The sequence below is a fragment of the Somniosus microcephalus genome, chromosome 16 (assembly GCF_052327205.1).
Source record: "Somniosus microcephalus isolate GS21.2 chromosome 16, FLI_Smic_1.0, whole genome shotgun sequence".
Lineage (NCBI taxonomy): Eukaryota > Metazoa > Chordata > Chondrichthyes > Squaliformes > Somniosidae > Somniosus > Somniosus microcephalus.
Genome location: NC_141002.1, coordinates 39,530,315 through 39,553,790, shown reverse-complemented (window position 1 = coordinate 39,553,790; position 23,476 = coordinate 39,530,315). Strand labels below are relative to the sequence as shown.

At 42.3% G+C, this 23,476-nt stretch overlaps 1 protein-coding gene across 2 annotated transcripts in view; it reads right to left on the bottom strand.

Annotated features, from left to right (window-relative positions):
* LOC147106085 (FYVE, RhoGEF and PH domain-containing protein 4-like) overlaps positions 1-23,476 on the bottom strand; it is a 354,273-nt gene that overhangs the window by 28,090 nt on the left and 302,707 nt on the right. For both annotated transcript variants that reach the window (XM_086008844.1, XM_086008845.1), the window contains 3 exons: positions 18,624-18,772; positions 6,024-6,180; positions 3,592-3,730 (listed from right to left, as the gene is read on the bottom strand). In XM_086008844.1, the coding sequence (XP_085864970.1) occupies positions 3,592-3,730; positions 6,024-6,180; positions 18,624-18,772 (445 nt within the window). The remainder of the gene's footprint in view (positions 1-3,591; positions 3,731-6,023; positions 6,181-18,623; positions 18,773-23,476) is intronic.

The window sequence follows — 23,476 nt, the reverse complement described above, 5'->3', positions numbered from 1 at the left end:
TCTGATCCTGGGGAATGAAGTAGGACAAGTGGAACAGAAGAACGCAAGAAATAGGCACAGGAGTAGGCCATAGGGCCCTTTGAGCCTGCTCCACATTCAATAATATGGCTGATCATCGACCTCAACTCCACTTTCCCACCAGATCCCTAGAGTACAAACAGCATGTTTCAGTGGAAGTATTTTAGAAATAGCGTTCACAATACCATTAGGTTTAGAGTAGTTATGGATAAGGACAAGAAACAATAAACGTGAAAATATTCAACTGGAGGAGGGCTGATTTCAGTGAGTTGAAAGGGGATTGAGCCCAGGTGCATTGGAATCAAAGATTGGCAGGTAAAGCAGTAAATGAGCAATGGGAGACCTTCAAAGAGGCGATAGTTTGGGTACAGACTAGACACATTCCCACGAGGGGAAAAGAAAGGGCATCCAAAGCTCAAGCTCCCTAGATGACTAAAGAAAAATGAAACAGAAAAAGGAGGCTTATGATAAATATCAGGCTCATATTGCAATAGAGAACCAAGCTGAACACAGAAAGTACAGAGAGGAGAACTGAAGGAAGTAAGAGGGGAAGAGACTGTACAAGAATAGATTAGCAGCTAACATAAAAGGGAAACCTTTATAAAAGTCTTTTATAAACATATAAATAGTAAAAAGGGTAGACAAAGGAAGGATGGGGCTGATTAGGGACCAAAAAAAGATCTTCTAGTGGAGGCAGAGGGCATGGTAAAGGTACTAAATGTATATTTTGCATCTGTCTTCACTAAAGAGGATGCTGCCAATGTCACAGTAACAGAGGAGGTAGTAGAGAATTTGGATAGGATAGATAAAGAGGGAGTACTTAAAAGGTTAGCAGCACTCAAAGTCGAAGAGTCACCCGGTCCAGATGGGATGCATCCTAGGTTGCTGATGGAAGCAAGGGTGGAAAGAGCGGAGGCTCAGACGACAATCTTCCAATCCTCCTTAGATGTGAGAGTGGTGCCAGAGGACTGCAAATGCTACACCCCTGTTCAAAAAAGGGGAGAGGGTTAAACCCGGCAACTACAGGCCAGTCAGCCTAATGCCGGTAGTGGGGGAGCAGAGACAATAATCCGAGACAAAATTAATTGTCACTGGGAAAAATATGGGTTAATTAATGACAGCCACCACGGACTTGTTAAAGGCAAATCGTGCATGACTAACTTGGAGTTTTTTGATGAAGTAGCGAAGAGGGTTGATGAAGGTAGTTCAGCTGATATTGTGTATATAGGCTTTCAAAAAGCATTTGATAAAGTATAACATAATAGACTTATCAAAATTAAAGCCCAGGGGATTAAAGGGACAGTGGCAGCATGGATATGAAATTGGCTAAGGGATAGAAAGCAGAAAGTAGTGGTGAACGGTTGTTTTTCAGACTGGAAGGAAGTATACAGCGGTGTCCCCCTAGGGGTCGATATTAGGACCACTGCTCGTTTTGATATGTGTTAATGACCTGGACTTAGGTATACAGGGCATAATTTAAAAGTTTGCAGATGATACAAAACTCAAATGTAGTAAGCAGTGTGGAGGATAGTAGCAGACTTCAGGAGGGCAGACTGGTGAAATGGGCAGACACATGGCAGATGAAATTTAACACAGAAGTGTGAAGTGATTCATTTTGGTAGGAAGAATGAGCAGAGGCAATATAAACTAAATGGTACACTTTTAAAGGGGGTGCAGGAACAAAGAGACCTGGGGGTGTATGCACACAAATCTTTGAAGGTGGCAGGACAAGTTGAGAAGGTGGTTAAAAAAAGCAGAAAGGATCCTTGGCTTTATAAACAGAGGCATGGAGTACAAAAGCAAGGAAGTTATACTAAAGCTTTATAAAACACTGGTTAGGCCCCAACTGGAGTGTCGTGTCCAATTCTGGGCACTACACTTTAGGAAGGATGTCAAGGCCTTAGAAAAGGTGAAGAGGAGATTTACTAGAATGGTACCAGGGATGCAGGACTTCAGTTCCATGGAGAGACTAGAAAAGCTGGGGTTGTTCGTCTTAGAACAGAGAATGGTAAGGGGAGATTTAACAGAGGTGTTCAAAATCATGAAGGGTTTTGATGGGGTAACTAAGGACAAAATGTTTCTAGAACGAGGGGTCACAGTCTCAGGATACGGGGTAGGACATTTAGGACTGAGATGAGGAGAAATTTCTTCAGAGGGTGGTGAACGTGTGGCATTCTCTACCACAGAAGGCTGTGGAGGCCAAGTCACTGAATATATTTAAGAAGGAGTTAGATAGATTTCTAGACGCAAAAGGCGTCAAGGGGTATGGGGAGAGAGCGGGAATATGGTATTGAAATAGAGGATCAGCCATGATCATATTGAATGGCGGAGCAGGCTCGAAGGGCCGAATGGCCTACTCCGGCTCCTATTTTTCTATGTTTCTATGCTTCCATTGGCAGAAGGGTCAGTAACTAGAGGACACAGATTTAAAATAATTAGCAAAAAAGAGTCAGAGACAAAACGAAGAGATTTTTTCTTTACACAGTGAGTAGTTATGATTTTGAATGCATTGCCTGAAAGGATGATAGAAGCAGATTCAGTTAATAACTTTCAAAAGGTAATTGGATAATTACTTGAAGGGGAAACACTTGCAAGGCCATGGGGAATTGGCACAGGCATGGGACTAATTGGATAGCTCCTTCAAAGAGCCGGCACAGGCATGATGGGCCAAATAGCCTCCTGCTGTGCTGTACAATTCTATGAATTGAAACTCTGCATCAAAGAATTTAAAAAATCAGCATGCAAACTTATTCATGCTTAGAAAGAGGATTAGAGACATCAAGGAGCTGAAGGAGCACAGTGTAGATATGGAAAGGCAAAAAATGGAAATACTAAATCACAGAAGAACTGTACATCACCCTAATTCAAAGACATCCTCAGATGTGGAATAGTATTAGGCCTAGAATATCTTGCCCTCATAAGCTAGAGGATAACATGTAGTTAACATAAGGAGAAAGACAAATGGTAATAAATTTAAAAACAGGAAACAAGAAAAGCTTGAACTTTGTAGCAATGGTATAAAATTGAGGACTTGAATGTCATTCGCACGAAATGCTGACCAAGGGTGTGACATTAAAAAAAGGAAAGTCAGTGTGCAGGGACATATGTGCAAAGAAGGGTTTGCATGCTTCTTTTTCTGTAACTATACAGGTTAATGTAGGATTAGGGCTGCAGTGTAGCTTTGGTGATCTGTGACATGTAAGTTAATACTGAAGGAAATATTGTAAAGAAATAAAGTGCTCATGTTTGTTAATGCTACATCTGGTTCCATCTATTGCACAATTCCCAACCTAACCTGCTTCTGCCCTGCAAGCTACTTGGCACCGAGGACCATAGCATTCCATCCCAAGTCAGAATCGACAAATCGTCTTGCTCAAGGGTGTTGGGTGGGGATAAACAGAATAACGAAAAGAAAATCCAAACAAAAAAAAAAAGCATAAAAATTGTTTGTGATTAATTTAGCTTCATTTTTGTTGAGTACCCAGAAGCACTATTCTGATCTGATCGATTATCGTCCTAAGAGTGATCACAGTATTAAACCAATTTTAAAAATAATTCAGAGGTTTTCCTTACTCTTGGCATCTTTCCTGTCTGAGGAATCCTCTGGCAGTTTCTTCAAATAATCCTTGAGGAGTAGCTCATAGCGAGGAATTCGTTGGATGGGTTCTAACATGTGATGTTGTATTGTGAGGGAACCACAGATCTCTTGTTTCTGAAAAACAGACACAAATATTGTCAAATTGTACGAGTCAAAGCTGGCACCACAAAGAAAAAAGCAAAAGCAAATAAGAAGCCGAGACTAAAAGTAATTGGCTCTAGCTATTTGAAAATAGGCTGTAGATATAACATTTATCAAATGAAACATTATAACTGGTCATGAATTACACAGCATAATTTTAAGAAAAACAGCATGTTGTACTCCTCAGTAAGTCTGGACTACTACCAGAATGTTAAAGAATCATTCTCTCTCTCTCTCTCCCCCTGATAAATTAGTTATTCAATAGTGTGCTCAGGTTTGATTTTTACCTGGTCGGAGTTAGTTGATCATAGCTGAAACAACAGAGGCATGACAATTTATCTTGGTGCCCCTGGGCTACAAGGTAAGTAGGGTAAAAAGTGTTTTTCAAAATTTGTTCTTGGGATGCAGGCAACGCTGACAAGGCCACATATATTGCCCATCCCTAGTTGCCCTACAAAGGTGGTGGGCCTTTTTCTTGAACCACTGCAATCGTTGTGGTGACTGTACTCATAATGATGTTAGGCAGGGAATTCCACGATTTTGATCCAGCCACGATGAAGGAATGGTAACATACATCCAAGTCAGAAGGGTGTGTGACTTGAAGAACATGGAGATGATGGTGTTCCCATTGACATTGCTACTTTTGTCCTTTTCAGTGTTCAAGGTTGTGGAATTGTGAAGTCCTGTCGAAGTAAGATCAGTGAGTAGCTGCTGTGCATCCTGCAGATAGTATCTACAGAGGCCACAAAGTGCCGGTGGCAGAGGACGTTGATATTGAGTCTAGTGACAAGAGAGCTGATCAAGCGGACTGCTCTTCTCTGGATTGTGTCAGGCTTCTTGAGTGTTGTTGCGGCTGCATCCATCCAGGTGAGCGGCAAGTATTCCATCACACTCTTGACTTCTGCCTTGCAGTTGGTGGAGGGTCTGAGGAGTCAGGAAGTGAGTCAAATGTTGCAGAGTACCCAACCCCTGCCCTGTTTTTGTAGTCACTGCATTCATTTATGCTTCTGGTCAATGGTGACTCCAAGACAATGGCCCAGAAACTGCTGGAGTGTCACATCTCATGGTGAGCAGTGAATTGGATTGTTTACCTCACCCTTCAGATCATATTTTTGTGCCGCAAATTGCTGGAAATGTGAATTGATAATAGTGCGGTGACATCAACAGGACAACTGAGTCCTAATGAACGTCGGGTCCAATGGTCTATCTCCTTAACCAATAAAAGCAAAAAAGAGAGAAAGAAAGAAAGAGCGAATGATGGAAAAGGAAACCATCACATTAAGCCCGTCACAAACTCCACTCCCTTGTTACTGATTTCATCCCCTTCTCTGGCCAAATTCTCAGGCACAATGAGACTGTTCACAATCTTGGTGTCCTGTTGAACCTCAAGCGGAGCTTTAAAATCCATGTCATATCCATCACCAAGACCACTTATTTGCACTTTTCCACTCCACCAATTAAACCCTTATAAATATCAGTCACCGCCAAACTCCTTGCTGGTCTCCAACCTCCACAAAAACCAATTATTCGAAAATTCTGCTGCACAGATACAGTCTCGTACTAAGTTCTGCTTGACCCATCCCCATTCTTACTGATGCTCACTGGCTACCAGCCCCCCAACACATTAAAAATAAAATCCACCTCATCCCTAAATCCATTCATGGCCTTGTACTATCTTTGCAATCTTCTCCAGTCATATATTCCCCTCCCAAATGCTTCATTCCTCCAATCCCAGCATCCCTCTTCTCCCTGGTCCTTCCCATTGGTGGGTGTTGCAGCCTTCAACTGCCTCAGATGTATTCTGAAGCTGGCTCCCAAAACCTTTGTTATTCTCTACCTTTAAAAATCTCCTCAAATCCCATCTCTTCGATTAAACTTTTACTCACTTATCCTAATCACTCCCTTCCTGGCTCAGTGTCCATATTTCTTATGCCTATTTGTGAAGCATCCAAAGCATATAAACACAAATTGTTGTTATGACTACCATGTACAATAAAATGTGTGACTAAATAAAAAAAAACACTCGAGTTGTTCCGTCAAAGGTGCATGAAATTGTCTTAACCTTTCCGCCTCAGGTTCAGCCACAAGTTCAAATGCTGCAAGAGATATTTGACATTACAACGGCACCTTTAAAAGTAAAGCTTGCTGTAGTATTTATACTGTGTCACCATCATATTTAATACAAACTATGTCTAATTATAGGAGTTTTACTTTAAGGTATTCATCATGCCTGTAATTATGGAGTCGCATCATCCTTGCTGGTTACCTGAATTTCCTCAACAATGGCTTTGAACTGTGGTGATCTGCCCATCCACGTTTTCAGTAGCCCCATGGCCTTTTCAAAGTTTTTGACGTACTCGCCATACATCTTCAGAAATGGGGATAATTTCTGCAAAATATCCCCTATCTGTGGTGTAGTATTCCTACAGGAAATAAATTCAGGCATTACAGGAAACAGTTATGATGAATAATGACTGAGCCCACAGCACAGTGCACTGGGCCTCCAATGTGTTGCGTCATGGAACGTTAGCATGTGGATTGCTGCTCCCGATTCTCCAAGCAGTGAATCCATGAAGAAAACCACATAAATTCTACAGTATATCTTACATAAGCAGACACATCAGTGATTTCAAGGTTGTAACACTATTGTTGCTGTCCATTATTCTCTATTTAAACATAGAAACATAGAAGATAGGAGCAGGAGTAGGCCATTCGGCCCCGCGAGCCTGCTCCGCCATTCAATGCGATCATGGCTGATCATCCAAATTCAGTACCCTGTCCCTGCTTTCTCCCCATATCGCTTGATCCCTTTAGCCTTAAGAAAAATATCCAACTCCTTCTTGAATATATTTAATGAATTGGCCTCTACTGCCTTCTGTGGTAGAGAATTCCACAGGTTCACCACTCTGGGTGAAGAAATTCCTCCTCATCTCTGTCCTAAATGGCTTACGCCTTATCCTTAGACTGTGACCCCTGGTTCTGGACTCCCCGACCATCGGGAACATCCTTCCTGCATCTAGTCCTGTTAGAATTTTATAATTTCATTCAATGAGATCCCCTCTCATCCTTCTAAACTCCAGCGAGTACAAGCCCAATTGACCCAATCTCTCCTCATACGTCATTCCTGCCATCCCAGGTATCAGCCTGTGAATCTTTGCTGCACTCCCTCCATGGCAAGAACATCCTTCCTCAGATAAGGCAACCAAAACTGCACACAATACTCAAGGTGTGGTCTCACCAAGGCCCTGTACAACTGCAGCAAGATGTCCTTATTCCTGTACTCAAACCCTCTCGCTATGAAGGCCAACATACCATTTGCCTTCTTAACCGCCTGCTGCACCTGCATGCTTACCTTCAGCGACTGGTGCACAAGGACGCCCAGGTCTCGTTGCACTTCCCCTTCTCCCAATCTATTGCCATTCAGATAATAATCTGCCTGCATGTTTTTGACACCAAAGTGGATAACCTCGCATTTATTTATCCACGTTATATTGCATCTGCCATGCTTCTGCCCAATCACCCAACCTGTCCAAATCATACTGGAGTTTCTCAGCATCCTCCTCACAGCACACACGCCCACCCAGCTTTGTGTCGTCTGCAAACTTGGAGATATTAAATCTAGTTCCCTCGTCCAGATGATTAATATATATTGTGAATAGCTGGGGTCCAAGGACCGATCCCTGCGGTACCCCACTAGTCACTGCCTGCCACTCGGAAAAAAAAAAAGTCATTTATTCCAACTCTTTGCTTTCTGTCTGCCAACCAGTTCTCTATCCAAGTCAATACCTTGCCCCCAATCCCATGTGCCTTAACTTTACACGCTAATCTCTTATGCGGGACCTTATCGAAAGCCTTTTGAAAGTCCAAATACACCACATCCACTGGTTCTCCCTTATCTATTTTGCCAGTTACATCCTCAAAAAATTCCAGTAGATTAGTCAAGCATGATTTACCTTTTGTAAATCCATGTTGACTTTGTCCAATCCGGTCACTGTTTTCCAAGTGCTCTATTACATCTTTTATAATGGACTCTAGCATTTTCCCCACTACCGATGTCAGGCTGTAATTCCCCGTTTTCTCTCTACCACCTTTTTTGAACAGTGGGGTAACATTAGCTACCCACCAATCCATGGGTACTGTTCCAGAGTCTATCGAATTTTGGAAGATGACCAGTAATGCATCTACTATTTCTAGGGCCACTTCCTTAAGTACCCTAGGATGTAAATCATCAGGCCCTGGGGATTGATCAGCCTTCAATCCCGTCAATTTCCCTAACACCATTTCCCTACAATACTGATTTCTATCAGTTCCTCCTTTTCATTAGACCCTATGTTCCCCGACATCACTGGGAGGTTATTTGTGTCCTCCCTTGTGAAGACAGAACCAAAGTATGTATTTAATTGGTCTGCCATTTCTTTGTTCCCCATTATAAATTCCCGATTCTGACTGCAAGGGACCTACACTTGACTTCACCAATCTTTTTCTCTTCACATATCGATAAAAGCTTTTAGTGTCAGTTTTTATGTTCCCTGCAAGCTTACTCTCATACTCCATTTTCCCCCTCTTAATTAATCCCTTTGTCCTCCTTTGTTGAATCCTAAACTGCTCCTAATCCTCAGGTTTACTGCTTTTTCTGGCCAATTTATACATCCTCTCCTTGGATCTTATGCTATCTCTAATTTCCCTTGTTAGCCACAGTTGAGTCACCTTTTTGTTTTATTTTTATGCCAAACTGGGATGAACAAATTCTGTAGTTCATCCATGCGATCTTTGAATGTTTGCCATTGCCTATCCACCGTCAACCCTTTGAGTGACATTCCCCAATCAATCCTACCCAACTCGCGCCTCATACCATCGTAGTTTCCTTTACTTAAATTCAGGACCCTAGTCTCTGAGTCAACTACTTCACTCTCCATCTTAATGAAGAATTCTATCATATTATGATCGCTCCGACCCAAGGGGCCTCGCACAACAAGATTGCTAATTAATCCTCTCTCATTACATAATACCCAGTCTAAGATGGCCTGATCTCTGGTTGGTTCCTCGACATATTGGTCCAGGAAACCATCCCGTATACACTCCAGGAATTCCTCCTCCACAGTATTGTTACTAATTTGGTTAGCCCAATCTAGATGTAGATTAAAGTCACCTATGATAACTGCTGTGCCCTTATTGCACGCTTCTCTAATTTCCCTCTTAATGCCATCCCCGACCTCCGCATTACTGTTTGGAGGTCTATATACCACTCCCACTAACGTTTTCTGCCCCATGGTATTTCTCAGTTCTACCCATAGAGATTCCACATCAGAGCCAATATCCTTCCTTACAATTGCATTAATCCCCTCTTTAACTAGCAATGCTACCCCACCTTCTTTTCCTTTTTGCCTATCTTTCCTGAATATTGAATACCCCTGGATGTTGAGTTCCCAGCCTTGGCCACCCTGGAGCCATGTTTCCGTAATCCCAATCATATCATATTCGTTTACCTCTATTTGCGCAGCTAATTCATCCACCTTATTACGAATGCTCCTCGCATTAAGACACAAAGCCTTCAGGCTTGTTTTTTTAACGCTCTTAGATCTTTTAGAATTATTATTTACTGTGGCCATGTTTGATTTAAGCCCTTGATTTCTCTGTCTGCCACTTTTGTTTTTCTCCTTCCTGTCTTTTGCTTTTATCCTCGTTTCCCTTTCCTCTGTCTCCCCGCTCAGGTTCCCAACCCCCTGCCATTTTAGTTTAAACCCTCCCCCAGAGCACTAGAAATATATTCTAAGGCAACAAAAATATTTTTAGATAGAGATTAGTGGGAAAATTACAACAGAACTCTCAGATGCCAGACATTCCTATGCACTGAAAATGAAAATTTGTCCATACAGGGAAATCATCACCACTGGTCTGGGTTGGTCCTGTCTCTGTAGATGTGAGAAACTGTGGCCTGAAAAGGCGGTAAGATTTCCTCTGTGAACAATGATTAACAGACAGCATCTATTTAATATTAGTGAATCTCCTGTGGCATTGTGCACAGAGAGTGAAAGGATAAGGCAGAGGATTTACAGTTCAAACAGGCCATTCAACCCAACCGGTCTGTGCCAGTGATTATGCTTCACATGAGCCTTCTCCCACCTTACTTCATCTCACCCTATCGCCACATCCTTCTATTCCTTTCTCCCTCATGTGCTTATCTAGATGTTGATGTAAACAGTGTTCATGTTGTTGCATTTAGGTTAAAAACTGATGCCCTAAATCAGGTACAAATTGGGGATAGGTAATTGTTTTCAGCCAATTGCCATGTACTGTAAAATCTGTGACATGAATTGTAACTTCACACAAGATTTTGCAGGTCTAGTAGTGTGAAAGTTATGGCTGCATTTTTTATTCTGATTTTTACATAATGGGATTTCATTTGGGAGGGTCAGGTTAGTGGGACAGTGGTCTACATTGAAGCAACACAGCAATTCCACAACCTAAAGCAGATGCCTGAAATGTCTCCATGTGACTGACACTATGCAGACTTGGGCTTATTTTTGTAATTCAGCCATTTATGCCATGTTAAAAGTGCATTAAACATCCAATAATTTTTTCCTCATCAAATAAGGTTAGTTACTAACTGTTTTTGACCTTGTAATTAAAACAAGCGCTTATCATCCTTAGTTACAAAAATTCTGTTTACATTCTTTCCTTTCTGTCAGTCAAGTGCCTACCTGAATACTTTTAGGTTGTACGGGGTACATCAAAGTTCTGGTCTGGTGTTTCGCTACATTAACAGAGGGATTACTTATTCTGATGCCAGAAGCCTTTATCAACCCATACAGTTAAGTGTATTTGTTCATTTGATTACAGTAAAGTGTATTTCAAAGTATTGGCCCGTAATTTGGTTGAGGAGGGCAATGCGGCCGACATGGTGTACATGGATTTCCAAAAGGCGTTCAACAAAATTCCACATAATAGGCTTGCCAGCAAAGTTGAAGCTCATGAAATAAAAGGGACAGTGGCAGCATGGATACAAAATTGGCTAAGTGACAGGAAACAGAGTAGTGGTGAACGGTTGTTTTTGGACTGGAGGAAGATATACAGTGGTGTCCCCAGGGGTCGGTTCTAGTACCACTGCTTTTCTTGATATATATTAATGACTTAGATGTGGGTGTACAGGGCTCAATTTCAAAATCTGCAGATGACACAAAACTTGGCAGTATAGTGAACAGTGAGGAGGATAGTGATAGACTTCAAGAGGACATAGACAGGCTGATGAAATGGGAGGACACGTGGCAGATGAAATTTAATTTAGAAAAGTGCAAAGTGATACATTTTGGTAGAAAGAATGAGGAGAGGAAATATAAACTAAAGGGTACAATTCTAAAGGGGGTGCATGAAGAGAGAGACCTGGGGGTATATGTGCACAAATCGTTGAAGGTGGCAGGGCAGGTTGAGAAAGCAGTTAAAAAAGCTTATGGGATCCTGGTCTGCATGAATAGAGGTATGGGGGGAAAAAATTCGGTTGCTTTGCACCTCCAAAGCACCTAGTGCCCGGTCGCGGCACCGCTAACTTCTTCCACAAAATTCAGCGGGAGGTTAGCAGCGGTGGTAGCCGGTAGCGCCCTGCGGCACTGCATCACCGGCGATAATGTCATCACTGTGCGCAGTGCCCCGCTCGCACCCCTTGACCTACCACCGGATGCTATGTCCGACAGGGTCAGGGTGCCGTGTTTGTGGCTGTGGCGGCACAAATTAAAGGGCAGGTGCCAGATGGCCATTTATTTTCGGCTGCCTGCCAGCACCTGTCCCCTTTTGCCTTCTACTGCGGGGTGACGGCCGCAATCGGTCAGCCCGGCACTCCTCGAGTGCTGGGCTCTTTTGCCAGCACACCGCTCCCTGGTGATCCAGCAGGGCCCCGGTGTGTGCTGCGCTAGGCTCCTCCCCTTTAATCAGGGGAGGGAGGCCTGTAATACCGCGGTGCTACGTGCCGACTCGCATGGCGCAGTTGCACGTAGCGCCGCAATATTGAATGGTAGCACCCCAAGGGGGTGGGGGGGGGGGGTGCGGGGAACGCTTCCAGTAGTGCCCCACCACCATTCAATTTCCGGCACCGGGGCATTAACTTTTTCGGGGTGCTAAAAGTAGCACCCCAAAGGGGACGTGACCCAATTTCCCCCCCCCCACCAGAATACAAAAGTGTGGAAATTATGATGAACTTGTATAAAACACAAGTCCGGCCTCAACTGGAGTATTGTGTTCAATTCTGGGCTTTAGGAAGGATGTGAAGGCCTCAGAGAGGGTGCAGAAAAGATTTACGAGAATGATTCCAGGGATGAGGGACTTCAGTTACGTGGATAGACTGGAGAAGCTGGGGTTGTTCTCTTTAGAGCAGAGAAGATGGAGAGGAGATTTGATAGAAATGTTCAAAATCATGAGGGGTCTGGACAGAGTAGATAGAGAGAAACTGTTCCCATTGGCAGAAGGGTCGAGAACCAGAGACACAGGCTTAAGTTGATTGGCAAAAGAACCAAAAGGCAACATAAGAAAAAACTTTTTTACGCAGCGAGTGGTTAGGATCTGGAATGCACTGTCTGAAAGGTTGGTGGAGGCAGGCTCAATCATGGCTTTCAAAAGGGAGTTGGAGAAGTACCTGAAAGAAAAATATTTGCAGAGCTACAGGGAAAGGGCAGGGGAGTGGGGCTAGCTGATGTGCTCTTGCAAGGAGCCGCCACGGGCTCGACGGGCTGAATGGCCTTCTTCCGTGCTGTAACCATTCTATGATTCTATGAATTTGCAGTCATCGGCGAAGCAAAGGTGTTCGCCGATAGCCCTGAAGTAAACTTCCCCAAAGATCTGGCGATCTTGGTGGAGAGAAGTTCGGCTTTTCCGAGATGCAGTCAAAATCAGCGTCGTTTAGCGGGAATCACATAGCGCGAGCTGCTGCAACGTCAACAAGCTGTCTAAGCAGCCAATCACAATGCAGAAATCTCACAAGAACAAGAACCAGGAAGTGAGTAAGCTCCTTTGATTCTAACTTTTTAAAAATGTTAGAGAGCAAAACAAAGATTGGGCTCTCACATGGGGAAAAAGATAAACCTGAAATGAAGATGAACAACTTTTTAAAAATAGATTTTTTTAAGGTATTTAACATTAAAATGTTAAATGCATTACTGAAAACTTAACATAACTATTTAGCAAAGTCTGTAATTGCTATATTCTATATACTTTTTAGGCATTTTGTGAAAGAACACAGGTTAAGGTTCAAAGAGTCGATGAGACGCTGGGAACGCTGTTACTGAAAAATTCTAACCAGGATAATGAGAAACATAAGAGTGTGTGTTATTTTGTTGAATGTACATAGTGGATAAGGGTGTAGTTAACTATTTATTGTTTTTATTTATTAATTGTTAAATTCAACATTAAGGTTTCTTGATAAGGCGGGCATAAGGTTCTACTACAAGAGAGTAAACCCTGAGCAGATAATTAACCTCATTTCAACCCCAAAATGTTACTGTTCTTTGACACACTCCAGACTGTGTTACCTTATATACACACACATAGCATGTAGAATTAGATTAGATCATATATTTTAAGTTTGTGTTAATCCATCCAGATTTACAATTTATAAAAGAGGGTCATTTTTTTTTTTTTTTTTTTAAATTGAGAAACCTCGGTGAAAAGCTAAGGGCCATCGTGGTGGAAGGAAAGGGCAGAGAAAGAGAGGGAGTAAAACAAGAGAGAGTTTACATGGCAGCTGATTACATCTCTCAGAAATGTCCCAAAGTACCACATACAATGCATTACTTTAAAGTCCAATGGCTGTTTCTATGTAGAAGAACATAAGAGAATAAACCAGGGAATTGTGATGAAGTGATGCCAAACTTAGGTTTTAAATTTTGATGTTTATAGTAGGAAGGAGATGAGGAGGGTTCAGAGTTCCACAGTTGAGTATTGGCAAAAGAATCAATTTGAGTTGGACACTGCGATGTGTATTGATTTCTTTGTGGGTTCAATGATGAGACATTTATGAAAGAGAATGACTTTTAATCTAAAGCTTGTTCAACTCTTTTATACAGCTTTTACAGGAGACACGATGCTTGTGATGCATCTAGAATGAAACTGAAACTAAACCCAACTGCTTGTCTCTCACATGACCTCTGCTGGTCAGGCATAAGTAATCAATACCTGCAAACATGCTGGTAAGGCATCATAATCAAACAGGCAAATAACACTATTTGCTGATATCATTACACGATGAATCTTGATTTCAACACAGTGAGAATGAAGAGAGAAGGTAGAACATGTAGAAAAGCACACTTGGAGCTTAGGAGGGACAATAAATCTGTCCATAGTAAAACTAATAAAAGAGAAAAACAGCTCAGGGGATTGTCTCGGACAGCAAACCATTCCTTGTAGGAAGAAGATAAAAGAGCCTTCCCAGATGTGGGAACAGATTCAAGGTTTGGACAGACTTGGGCTATATAGAAAGTTAAGAATTGTTGAAGGCAAAAGTAAAACTGTATTGGCACAAAAAAGAAGAAACTGAACTTTAGTAGAAGCTTTAGCTGTAGAGCTGATGTGGGGGTTCTAGTTGAGATGAGAGGAGAGTAAGGCAAAGAATTTCAATTCTTGGAAGATCTAAGAATTGAGCCAAAAGATAAGAGTTTGTAGCTGTTGGACTTGAGAGACACAAAGAAACCTTGCCATTGATGAATTCAAAGGAATATTTTTGTTGCATCATTGATTATCAAGATGCAGTGACTCAGCACCATACTGAGAGAGACTGTGTGCACTGAAGGCATGTAATCTGATGGAAATTGATGAATATACAGGGAATTATCAGCAAGAGGACAGAAATGCATGTGATGGGTAATGCACTATTAGATACAGATCTGAATCATAATAACAAGCTATTTAAATACAAGAATAATGTCAGCAAATTATATGTAATAATTTACTGTTAAAATTATTTAATTCAAACCATAATGAATCTGAAATAAACATTCTTTTTTTAAAAATCCTCCCTGGTAATAAACTGCAGTTTATTTTTCTTATTTTGTCGTGAGTTTAATGACAGGAGTTTAAATTCACACATATTTTGTGTAGTCAATTTTAACTGCAAATGCTGTTATGAGGAGTATATTGATTGGTTCATTAAAGTTTCTTGGCATGGTTGCACTGGCACTAGAAGCAAGAGTCACCCTCCTGGCCCACTTATATATGGATTGCTGCTGTTGGTCCACTTTCACCCCCATGATGTAGCTTGGGAGGGGAAAGGCACTGTACCAAATGAGCTTTGAAGAAAGGGCCCCAATTATTTTATTACATTAATTATTTTATTACACTTCTGTGAAGCGACGTTTATCTACATTAAAGGCACTATATATAAAAACAAATTATTGTTGGTGGCAGTTTTGTGGCTTTGGCCAGCAGTGGTATGGGTGCACCAGTGCTGGTAATGGAAAGGGCTAGTGTTGCCATAAATTGAGAATGGAACCCATCCAACTAATTGTAATAGATTATTGCAAGTTAGGTACTTTGATGGTGCGCCTTCCAAAAACAAAAAGTTTCAAATCAATGTTAAGAATAGTCTGGGGCAGAAGAGGCCCAAGCTCTCCTGTGGGGCCTGGAGAAGTCTCCACGACAGAAAGGAAAATACTTACCTTCTTCAGCCTCCTCTGGGGTTTATCCTCTTGTGTCTCAAGTTGGCCATGGCTGGAAAGCCACAACAATTTGCTCGCTCAGGCCAGAGTTAAAATTGCAGTTGGGTCCCAATGATGCCAATGAGACCAGACATGCATATGTAAAGAAGGGCTCATCCTCCCACCCCCACCCCCCCCAAATTTGATTCCCTTAGTGTCCAAAAATCTATTGCTCTCAGTCTTGAATATACTCAATAACTGAGCATCCACAGTCCTCTGAGGTAGATAATTCCAAAGATTCACAACCCTCTGAGTGAAGAAATTTCTCCTCATCTCAGTCCTAAATGGCCGACCCTTTATCCTGAGTCTATGACCTCTAGTTCTAGACTCTACAGCCAGGGGAACAGCCGCTCCGCATCTACCCCTGTCAAGCCTCTTAAAAATTTTATGTTTCAATGAGATCACCTCTCGATCTTCTAACTCGAGAATATAGGCCCATTCTCTCAATCTCTCATAAGACAATCCTCCCATCCCAGGAATCAATCTAGTGAACCTTTGTTGCACCCCCTCTAAGGCAAGTATATCCTTCCTTAGACGAGACCAAATCTGTGCACAGTACCCAAAGTGTGGTCTCGCCAAAGCTCGATATAATTGCAGCCAGACTTCCTTACTTATACGGAAACTCCCTTGCAATAAAGGCCAACATACCATTTGCCTTCCTAATTGCTTGCTGTACCTGTATGCTAACTTTATGATTCATCTACAAGGACACCCAAATCCCTCTGCATACCAATATTTACTAGTCTCTCACCTTTTTAAAAAAGATTCTGCTTTTCTATTCTCCCTACCTGTGGTTAATTTCACATTTCCCCACATTATACTGCTTCTGCCACCTTCTTGCTCACTCACGTAACTGGTCTATATCCCGTTGTGTCCTCCTCAAAGCTCATTTTCCCCACCAAGCTTTGTATCAACAAACTTGTGGATACATTACACTTGGTCCCCTCATCGAAGTCATTGATACAGATTGTAAATCTGAGGTCCAAGCACTGATCCATGCAGTAACCCACTAGTTACAACCTGCCAACCCGAAAATGACCCATTCATTCCTACGCTCTGTTTTCTGTCCATTAACCAATCCTCAGTCTAAGCTAATATATTACTCCCAATCCCATGAGCCATAATCCTGTGTAACAACCTCTTGTGTGGCACCTTATCGAATGCCTTTTGAAAATCTTTTCAAATATACCACGTCCACTGGTTCCCCCTTATCTACACTGCTAGTTACACCCTCAAAAACTTTTGATTTTTCAAACACCATTTCCCTTTCATAAAACCATGTTGACTCTGCCTAATCATATTATGATTTAAGTACCCTGTTACCAAGTCCCTAATAACATTGTTATGATCATATTCGATGTCATTAGGACTTTCCTGGTTTGTGTGGCTTTGTGAACCTTTTCTCAGTTGAACTTCAGAGATGGTCTCATGCTACCTGGAGACAGATCAAAGAATCAACCTGGGGTAGTGGATTTGATTGACAATGGTGTCTGAGATCTTCAAGAAGGTCATAGGGTAATTGATTGGCTCTTTGACAGTTAGCTCTAATTATGGGTTTATATTGGGCTTCATGTGTACTTCAAGGTGAGTCTACAGTCAACGGCAGTCTGTAACCAGCAGCCTGAGAGCACAGTATTTAAAGTTTTATGTCATCCAGTAAATTAGTTAAGCTTGCTTCAAATGGTAGCCTCTTCCATAGCACAGGAAGTTAGTTTATAATTTAGTCTATGCCGAGAAAGAAAGTGAGCAATGTATTATTATTTTATGCTTCAAGGCAGGCAAGAAATGTATAAATTCACTGTTTTATACCATTTACCCGTTTCATGTAAATAGACCACTTGTTAGTTCAAAGCCCAAGTCTTTCATGAGAGTGCATATTTAGCCCACTTTTAAAACAGAGGAGAATCATGTTGTGGCACCTGATAAGAATAGCCAGTGCACAGATTAAGAATTCTCTGTCACAATCTCTAGGTCTAACCATCAATTGTCTCGGCATTGTGCAAATGAGGAGGTGCATTCCAGATTGTAGGGGACACAAAGGTTCACGTAGTCACACAAACTAGGAAAATGCTAATGACACCGAATAGATTCATAAAAAAATGAAAAATATGGCATTCGCCCAGTTTACAAGGATGAGGGGAGTGCTAGGGCACGGCTGACCTAAACAATACAAAGTTATCAACGTTTCCTTCACAAAAAGGCTGACACTGGCCAGCAGGGCAGGCTCCCTTTATGAAATTTTTTGCCTCTTATATAAATTGTGCACTCGGCATTTGACACGCATCTAATCCCAATTTGTGCTCTCCAGTGAGCTCCCACACAGTAGCAGGGCCTTGCAATTTTGGGGCTACATTGTAATTATATGCCATTATGTCAGAAAAACAATATTAAGCTTTCATAAGCATTTTCCCTCAGCAAAAAAGTGTCCCTTTAAACATCTCAGAACACTCAGTTGGGGCACTGGCATGAGTCATCAAATCCAGATGTCTGTTTTTATATCTTACCACACATCATCCATGCAAGGTCTTCAGTTTACATACAACACTTCAAACCACAGTATTAACAAAATTAGATACACAGGTTGATATTTGCTCCCTCAGTGGCTTGGTGTGTGGTACTGCACCACACAAACCATAAAAGTCTGAGGTGCGATCCCCGGTTTGTTCCAAGTTAGCTGATCTTACCCAGAGTAGCAGTTGGGCATCAGAGTTAAGCGGAATGCCCCAGGAGGGGAAGGAATTAGGGTGTGGATTAAAATCAGTCAAGGCTCCTGCTTCTGATCACTAATAGGGAGGGAGAGAGGGAGCGTATGTATATTGGCGAGGACACAATCTGGCTCCCGTGATGTTTCCCACATGGTTAAAGATCTTGCCAACACTCATTATCTAGTATCGTGCATGTAGAATTTGCACGTGGCATAGCACTAAGGGACTGCTGGTACCTGTGGACAGTGCACCGTCAAGTGTCAATTTTTTGGGGAGAGGAGGCGCCATCTATAACTCCACCCTGCACCCCACCCACAAACCCATCCGTTATATACTATACTGTACTTCCTAGTAATCCATTGCTAGAAAATAAATTAGTGTTTTACTACATTATATACAATGAGTAAACTATTCCAGTTTAAAAAATTTTTTTGTTAACTATTAACAGGAAAAAAAAAGAGAAAGATTTCAAAAAGAAAGACTTACCACAGATTCATGCGGGTTTCCAGCTCTGGCAGCAAGAACCGACTGTGGAAGGTGTAAATGGATGAAATGTTGGAGAAGATTTTGGTCACTACCTCTGCAGGAAAAGAACCCTTGCTATTGGCTTCCTCTAGCAGTTTAGCACAGAAAACCTGCAGAACAAACCAAATAAAGAACTAGCCTCGACTAATTGTGCTCCTATATAGGCTACAAAAATGAATATTTATAAAAGGTTCAATAAGGTTCCACAAAACAGGTGGTTTTAATACTTTACAGACACAGGCAAGATATATAATCCCACTCGCCCGGTGAGGGATTCACAATATATTGGGCTGTAATTTGTGGCATCTACATACAAGGTGCGCGCGTCTGTCGGGGCCACGTAAGTTCTAGATTTAGGCATACGAAATGCATGCGCTAAAACCTGGAACTTGCGATCGCCTATATCCCTGGGAAAAAGGCCTCCGCGGGTGGAGATTTGGGCTACTTGCCCACCTTCTGCCCAGCGAATGCCCGTGAAATTCTTACGCCTGGTAAAAGCAGGCGTTCGGCCTGCTTTTACCAGCGTAAGACTTTTAAAGAACAGAAAAATACATTTTTTTCAATAATTTATACATTTAAAAATCTGTGAAATAAGGTAAGTTTATTTTTAGCCCCTTTAAAATATGTAAATTTATTTTTCAAAAAATTAAATGTTTATTTTAAATATTTAATCAAATGCCATTTTGATTAATTTTAAATATGATTTATTAATTATATATTTGAAGTGCACGTGTATTTTTGGGGGTATTCCCATTCATACGTACATACGGAATCCTCAGAAGTATAAATAGGGATCCCTTTCTTTCATTGGTTCGGCCGGCCCACGTGATCCCAGGGGCGCTTGGCGAACCGCATACATGGGCCTGTACGCAGGCCTACTCAGAGGCCCAGGAGCGCAAGTGTCCGAACCTCTGGGACCATCAGGTAAGTTCATAGGTTTTTTGCTGGTTGGAGACATCCGTGAAAGCCTCCAACTGCAAATTCAGGGCCATTTTGTTTACATCGTACATGAAAATTTACTTGTAAATAATTAGACACAGATGTTTTAAAAAAAATAGTTGGGTTGTTGTGCAGCTGCAGACAGTGAGTGCTACTTGGACTAATGCTGTGAGGCAAGACTCAAGAATGTTTGATCATTTGAACATTTTCTTTAAACAAATTGTTCCACTGAATAGAATATTCCACATTATCTCCATCAACTATGGAAACTGTTTCATTGATAGGATAACAAATAAGAGGAAAATGCTACCACAAAGTATTAAAAAAAATTCCAGTTGGAAATACAGATGGTTATAATAAAAGGGTATGTATATTTTACTGAACAGCTTAAAATCCCTCATTATAAAAAAGGAGATCCCCATACAATTACCGGTATCTTTCAGTTGTCCCTCGTTATGTTATTGGACCAGAATTTGTAGCGGGTAATAATGGCAAACTAACAGTTAGCTTTGAAACTGACCGCAACTTCAGGATGTAGTACATGCGCATCTAAACGTGGAAATCCTGAAGTTGCGGTCAGTCATTCACTGCTCTGACACTGGTTGCGCTGTGGACCCCTCCCCATAGCCGGCAATCAGTGTAATCTGTGAAACTGGCAAAAATTTGGGCTTTTCCACATTAACATCACTGTTTAATACCCCATTAAATGTTAGGCCTTGTTGGAATAGGTGTAACTGGGGTTTTAAATGCGTATTGACTGAAACAAACATTATGGCCCTGAAGAACTAATTTAAATTTTGTGGCTTGTCAAATTTCTCAATTAAGATAAAAATTACAATTAAGAAACATTTTAACAAAAAATTAATAGTTGAGCAGGCATTTTGTATAGAACCCCTTAAGTGTCATTATGACATCACGAATGGGAACATTTGGAACTGAAGACAACACTCTCATGGGTACAGAACGTCACGTCACAACGTCACATAAATGTAACCATACAAAGCTCATGACAGCTCAAGTGTTCACACTGCTTCCAGGTTACTCATCTGTTCTGGTGGACTGCTAAATAGTAAATCCAACACCACATCTACCCCATGTTAAGAAACAACCACTGATTACCTCTATGAAATTGTCTTTCATTCTCTACCAGTTGTTCCTTGTCTGGCCAATTAATTCCAGGGACAATGAAAACTCTGGTGATTGTTGTAGTGTATGTACCTTTAAGGGGAGAACTACTTTTTACAGCTCCTGTATACTGTAGTACCGGCAGTGACCACACCAGTATATAAACCCCGAGTAGGGATCTGTACTTTAGTTTTTGAGTAACTTGCATCCAATAAACACCTGTTAATTGTTCCTCTGCAGTCTCTATCGATTTATTGAAGAATACCATACCTTAACATTCACGGATTCAACAGTGGCGATGAGTTGATTCAAACCTACCTGCAATTCTGTAAAAGAAGGCCGATTCCACCAGTGCGGGCGTCGACCATCCGGAGAGGACTTGAACATCGCAGAGGAGGCTGTGGAGAGCTGGGCTTGGTTCCCCAGTCGAGACGATCCAGTACAGCGGGCTGGCAGCAGGTACGGCGCAGACCCTTCCTGGACGGCAGCGGCTGGAGCCGATCGACGGCACACAAAAAGGCCGAGCAGCGTCGACGGGGTAAGAGAGAGGGTGAAGCACACAGGGCGCAGCCGGGGTTGAAGACCGAGCGGCGTCAAAGAGAAGGGAAAACACGCAGAGCGCGGCCGGGGTTTCAAGGGCTGAGCAGCGTCCGCGGGGGAGGAAAGAAGTGCGGGAGACGCCATTTTGAGCCGGCGGAGAAGAAGGGAGAGTGCGGGAGATGCCATTTTTAGCCAGTCTAACCACACCCAAGGATGCAGAAGAGTGGCAGTGTCACAGCGTTCGACAATGAAGTCGAAGATTGGGCAACATATATAGAACGTGTAAAAGTGTACTGCAAGGCGAATGAAGTGCCAGATGCCAGGAAAGCACTGGTATTGTTGAATTCCATGGGTGCAAAAACATACGGCTTACTGTGAAACCTAATAACCCCAGAGAAGCCAGTGGAAAAGGATTTTGAAAGCATAGTGGCAATCCTACAGGACCACTTAAACCCCACACCGCTGCAGATAGCCGAAAGATTTAAGTTTCACAAAAGGAACCAGCATAAAGACGAAAGTAATGCTGAGTATTTAATGGAACTGCGCAAGCTATCGAAACACTGCCAGTTTGGAACGGGACTAGCAGATACTTTAAGGGACAAGTTTGTGTGTGGGCTTCAAAGTGAAGGAACCCAGAAACGGCTTCTATCAGAAAAGGATCTTACGCTGGACAAGGCTTTCAGCATGGCAGTATCACACGAAGCAGCCGCACAGGGCACTGCAGAGATACAACGGAGACCGCAAGAATATGGCACCAATGAAATGTCATATGGAGCAGGGAAGTGTTATCGCTGCGGCAAAACAACACACGACCACAAGGACTGTTGGTTCAAGGACCAAGTGTGCAGACAGTGTGGAAAAGTAGGACACAGAGCAAGTGTCTGCAGGTCGGGAAAGAAAACCAGCAGCAAGAAATCTCCACAGGAGAAGTAAAAAAAGGTACATAAGGTGACGGAGAGTACTTCAGACGAACAGAAAAGTGATACAGACTCCGGAAGCAAGGAGCTGGGTTGTCTGAAACTGCATCATGTAATCAAAATGGAGGATCACCAAACTATCTGGGTCACGCTCAAGATAGACAGAGTCCAAGTGAAAATGGAATTGGACACAGGATCAGCCCTAACAGTCATAAACCGAAGGGACTACAAGCGGCTATTCTCACATATACCCTTGAGAGATACAAAGATTGTCTTGAAGACGTACACGGGGCAAAAAGTCTACCCCAAAGGAAAAATAAGGGTGAACGTGATATACAACAGCAAGAAAACACCAAAAATGGACATATATGTATTGCCAGATGGAGGACCGCCACTAATAGGGCGTGAATGGATCCGGAAGATACAGCTAGATTGGCATTCCATACAAGCACTGACTGTAGATGCCAAAAAGGATGACGACATCACACCGGGATGACTGTCAAAAATGCTAACTGACGCACAAGAAGTGTTCCAGGAGGGACTCTGAACACTAAAAGGCATAACAGCAACGATCAAAATAGAGGAAAATGCAAGCCCAAAGTTTTTTTTTTTTTTTTTTTTTTTTTTTTTTTTTTTTTTAAGGCCAGACCGGTACCTTATGCGATCCGCCCAGCCGTTGAAGCAGAGCTGGAAGGTTTGGAACGTTCAGGAGTGCTATCCAAAGTGGACTGGAGCGAGTGGGCTACACCCATCATTCCTGTAATGAAGAGGTCGTTGAGTAATACGCCTGGGGAACCAAAGAAGGCTCGCATCTGTGGGGACTTTAAGGTGACAGTGAACCCAGTCCTTCACACGGTGCAATATCCGCTTCCGCAGATTGAAGATATTTTCGCCTCGCTATCTGGAGGGAAACGCTTCACTAAAATTGATCTGGCCCAGGCGTACCTGCAAATGGAGGTAGAAGAAGCCTCGAAACAGTACTTCACGATCAACACTCAAAGGTCTCTACCAATACAACCGGCTGGTGTTCGGGGTAGCATCAGCTCCGGCTATTCGGCAAAGGGCAATGGATCAAGTCCTGCAAGGGATTCCAGGGACCCAGTGTTATTTGGACGACATCCTGGTCACGGGCGAAAATGACAGTGATCACCTCGCCAACCTGGAGCAGGTGCTCACTAAATTGAAGGATTATGGGCTCCGAGCTAATCGCCACAAATGCGAGTTTTTCCAGAAGCAGATCTCGTATTGTGGCCACGTTATTGATGAAGAGGGGTTACATAAGTCCCCTGAACA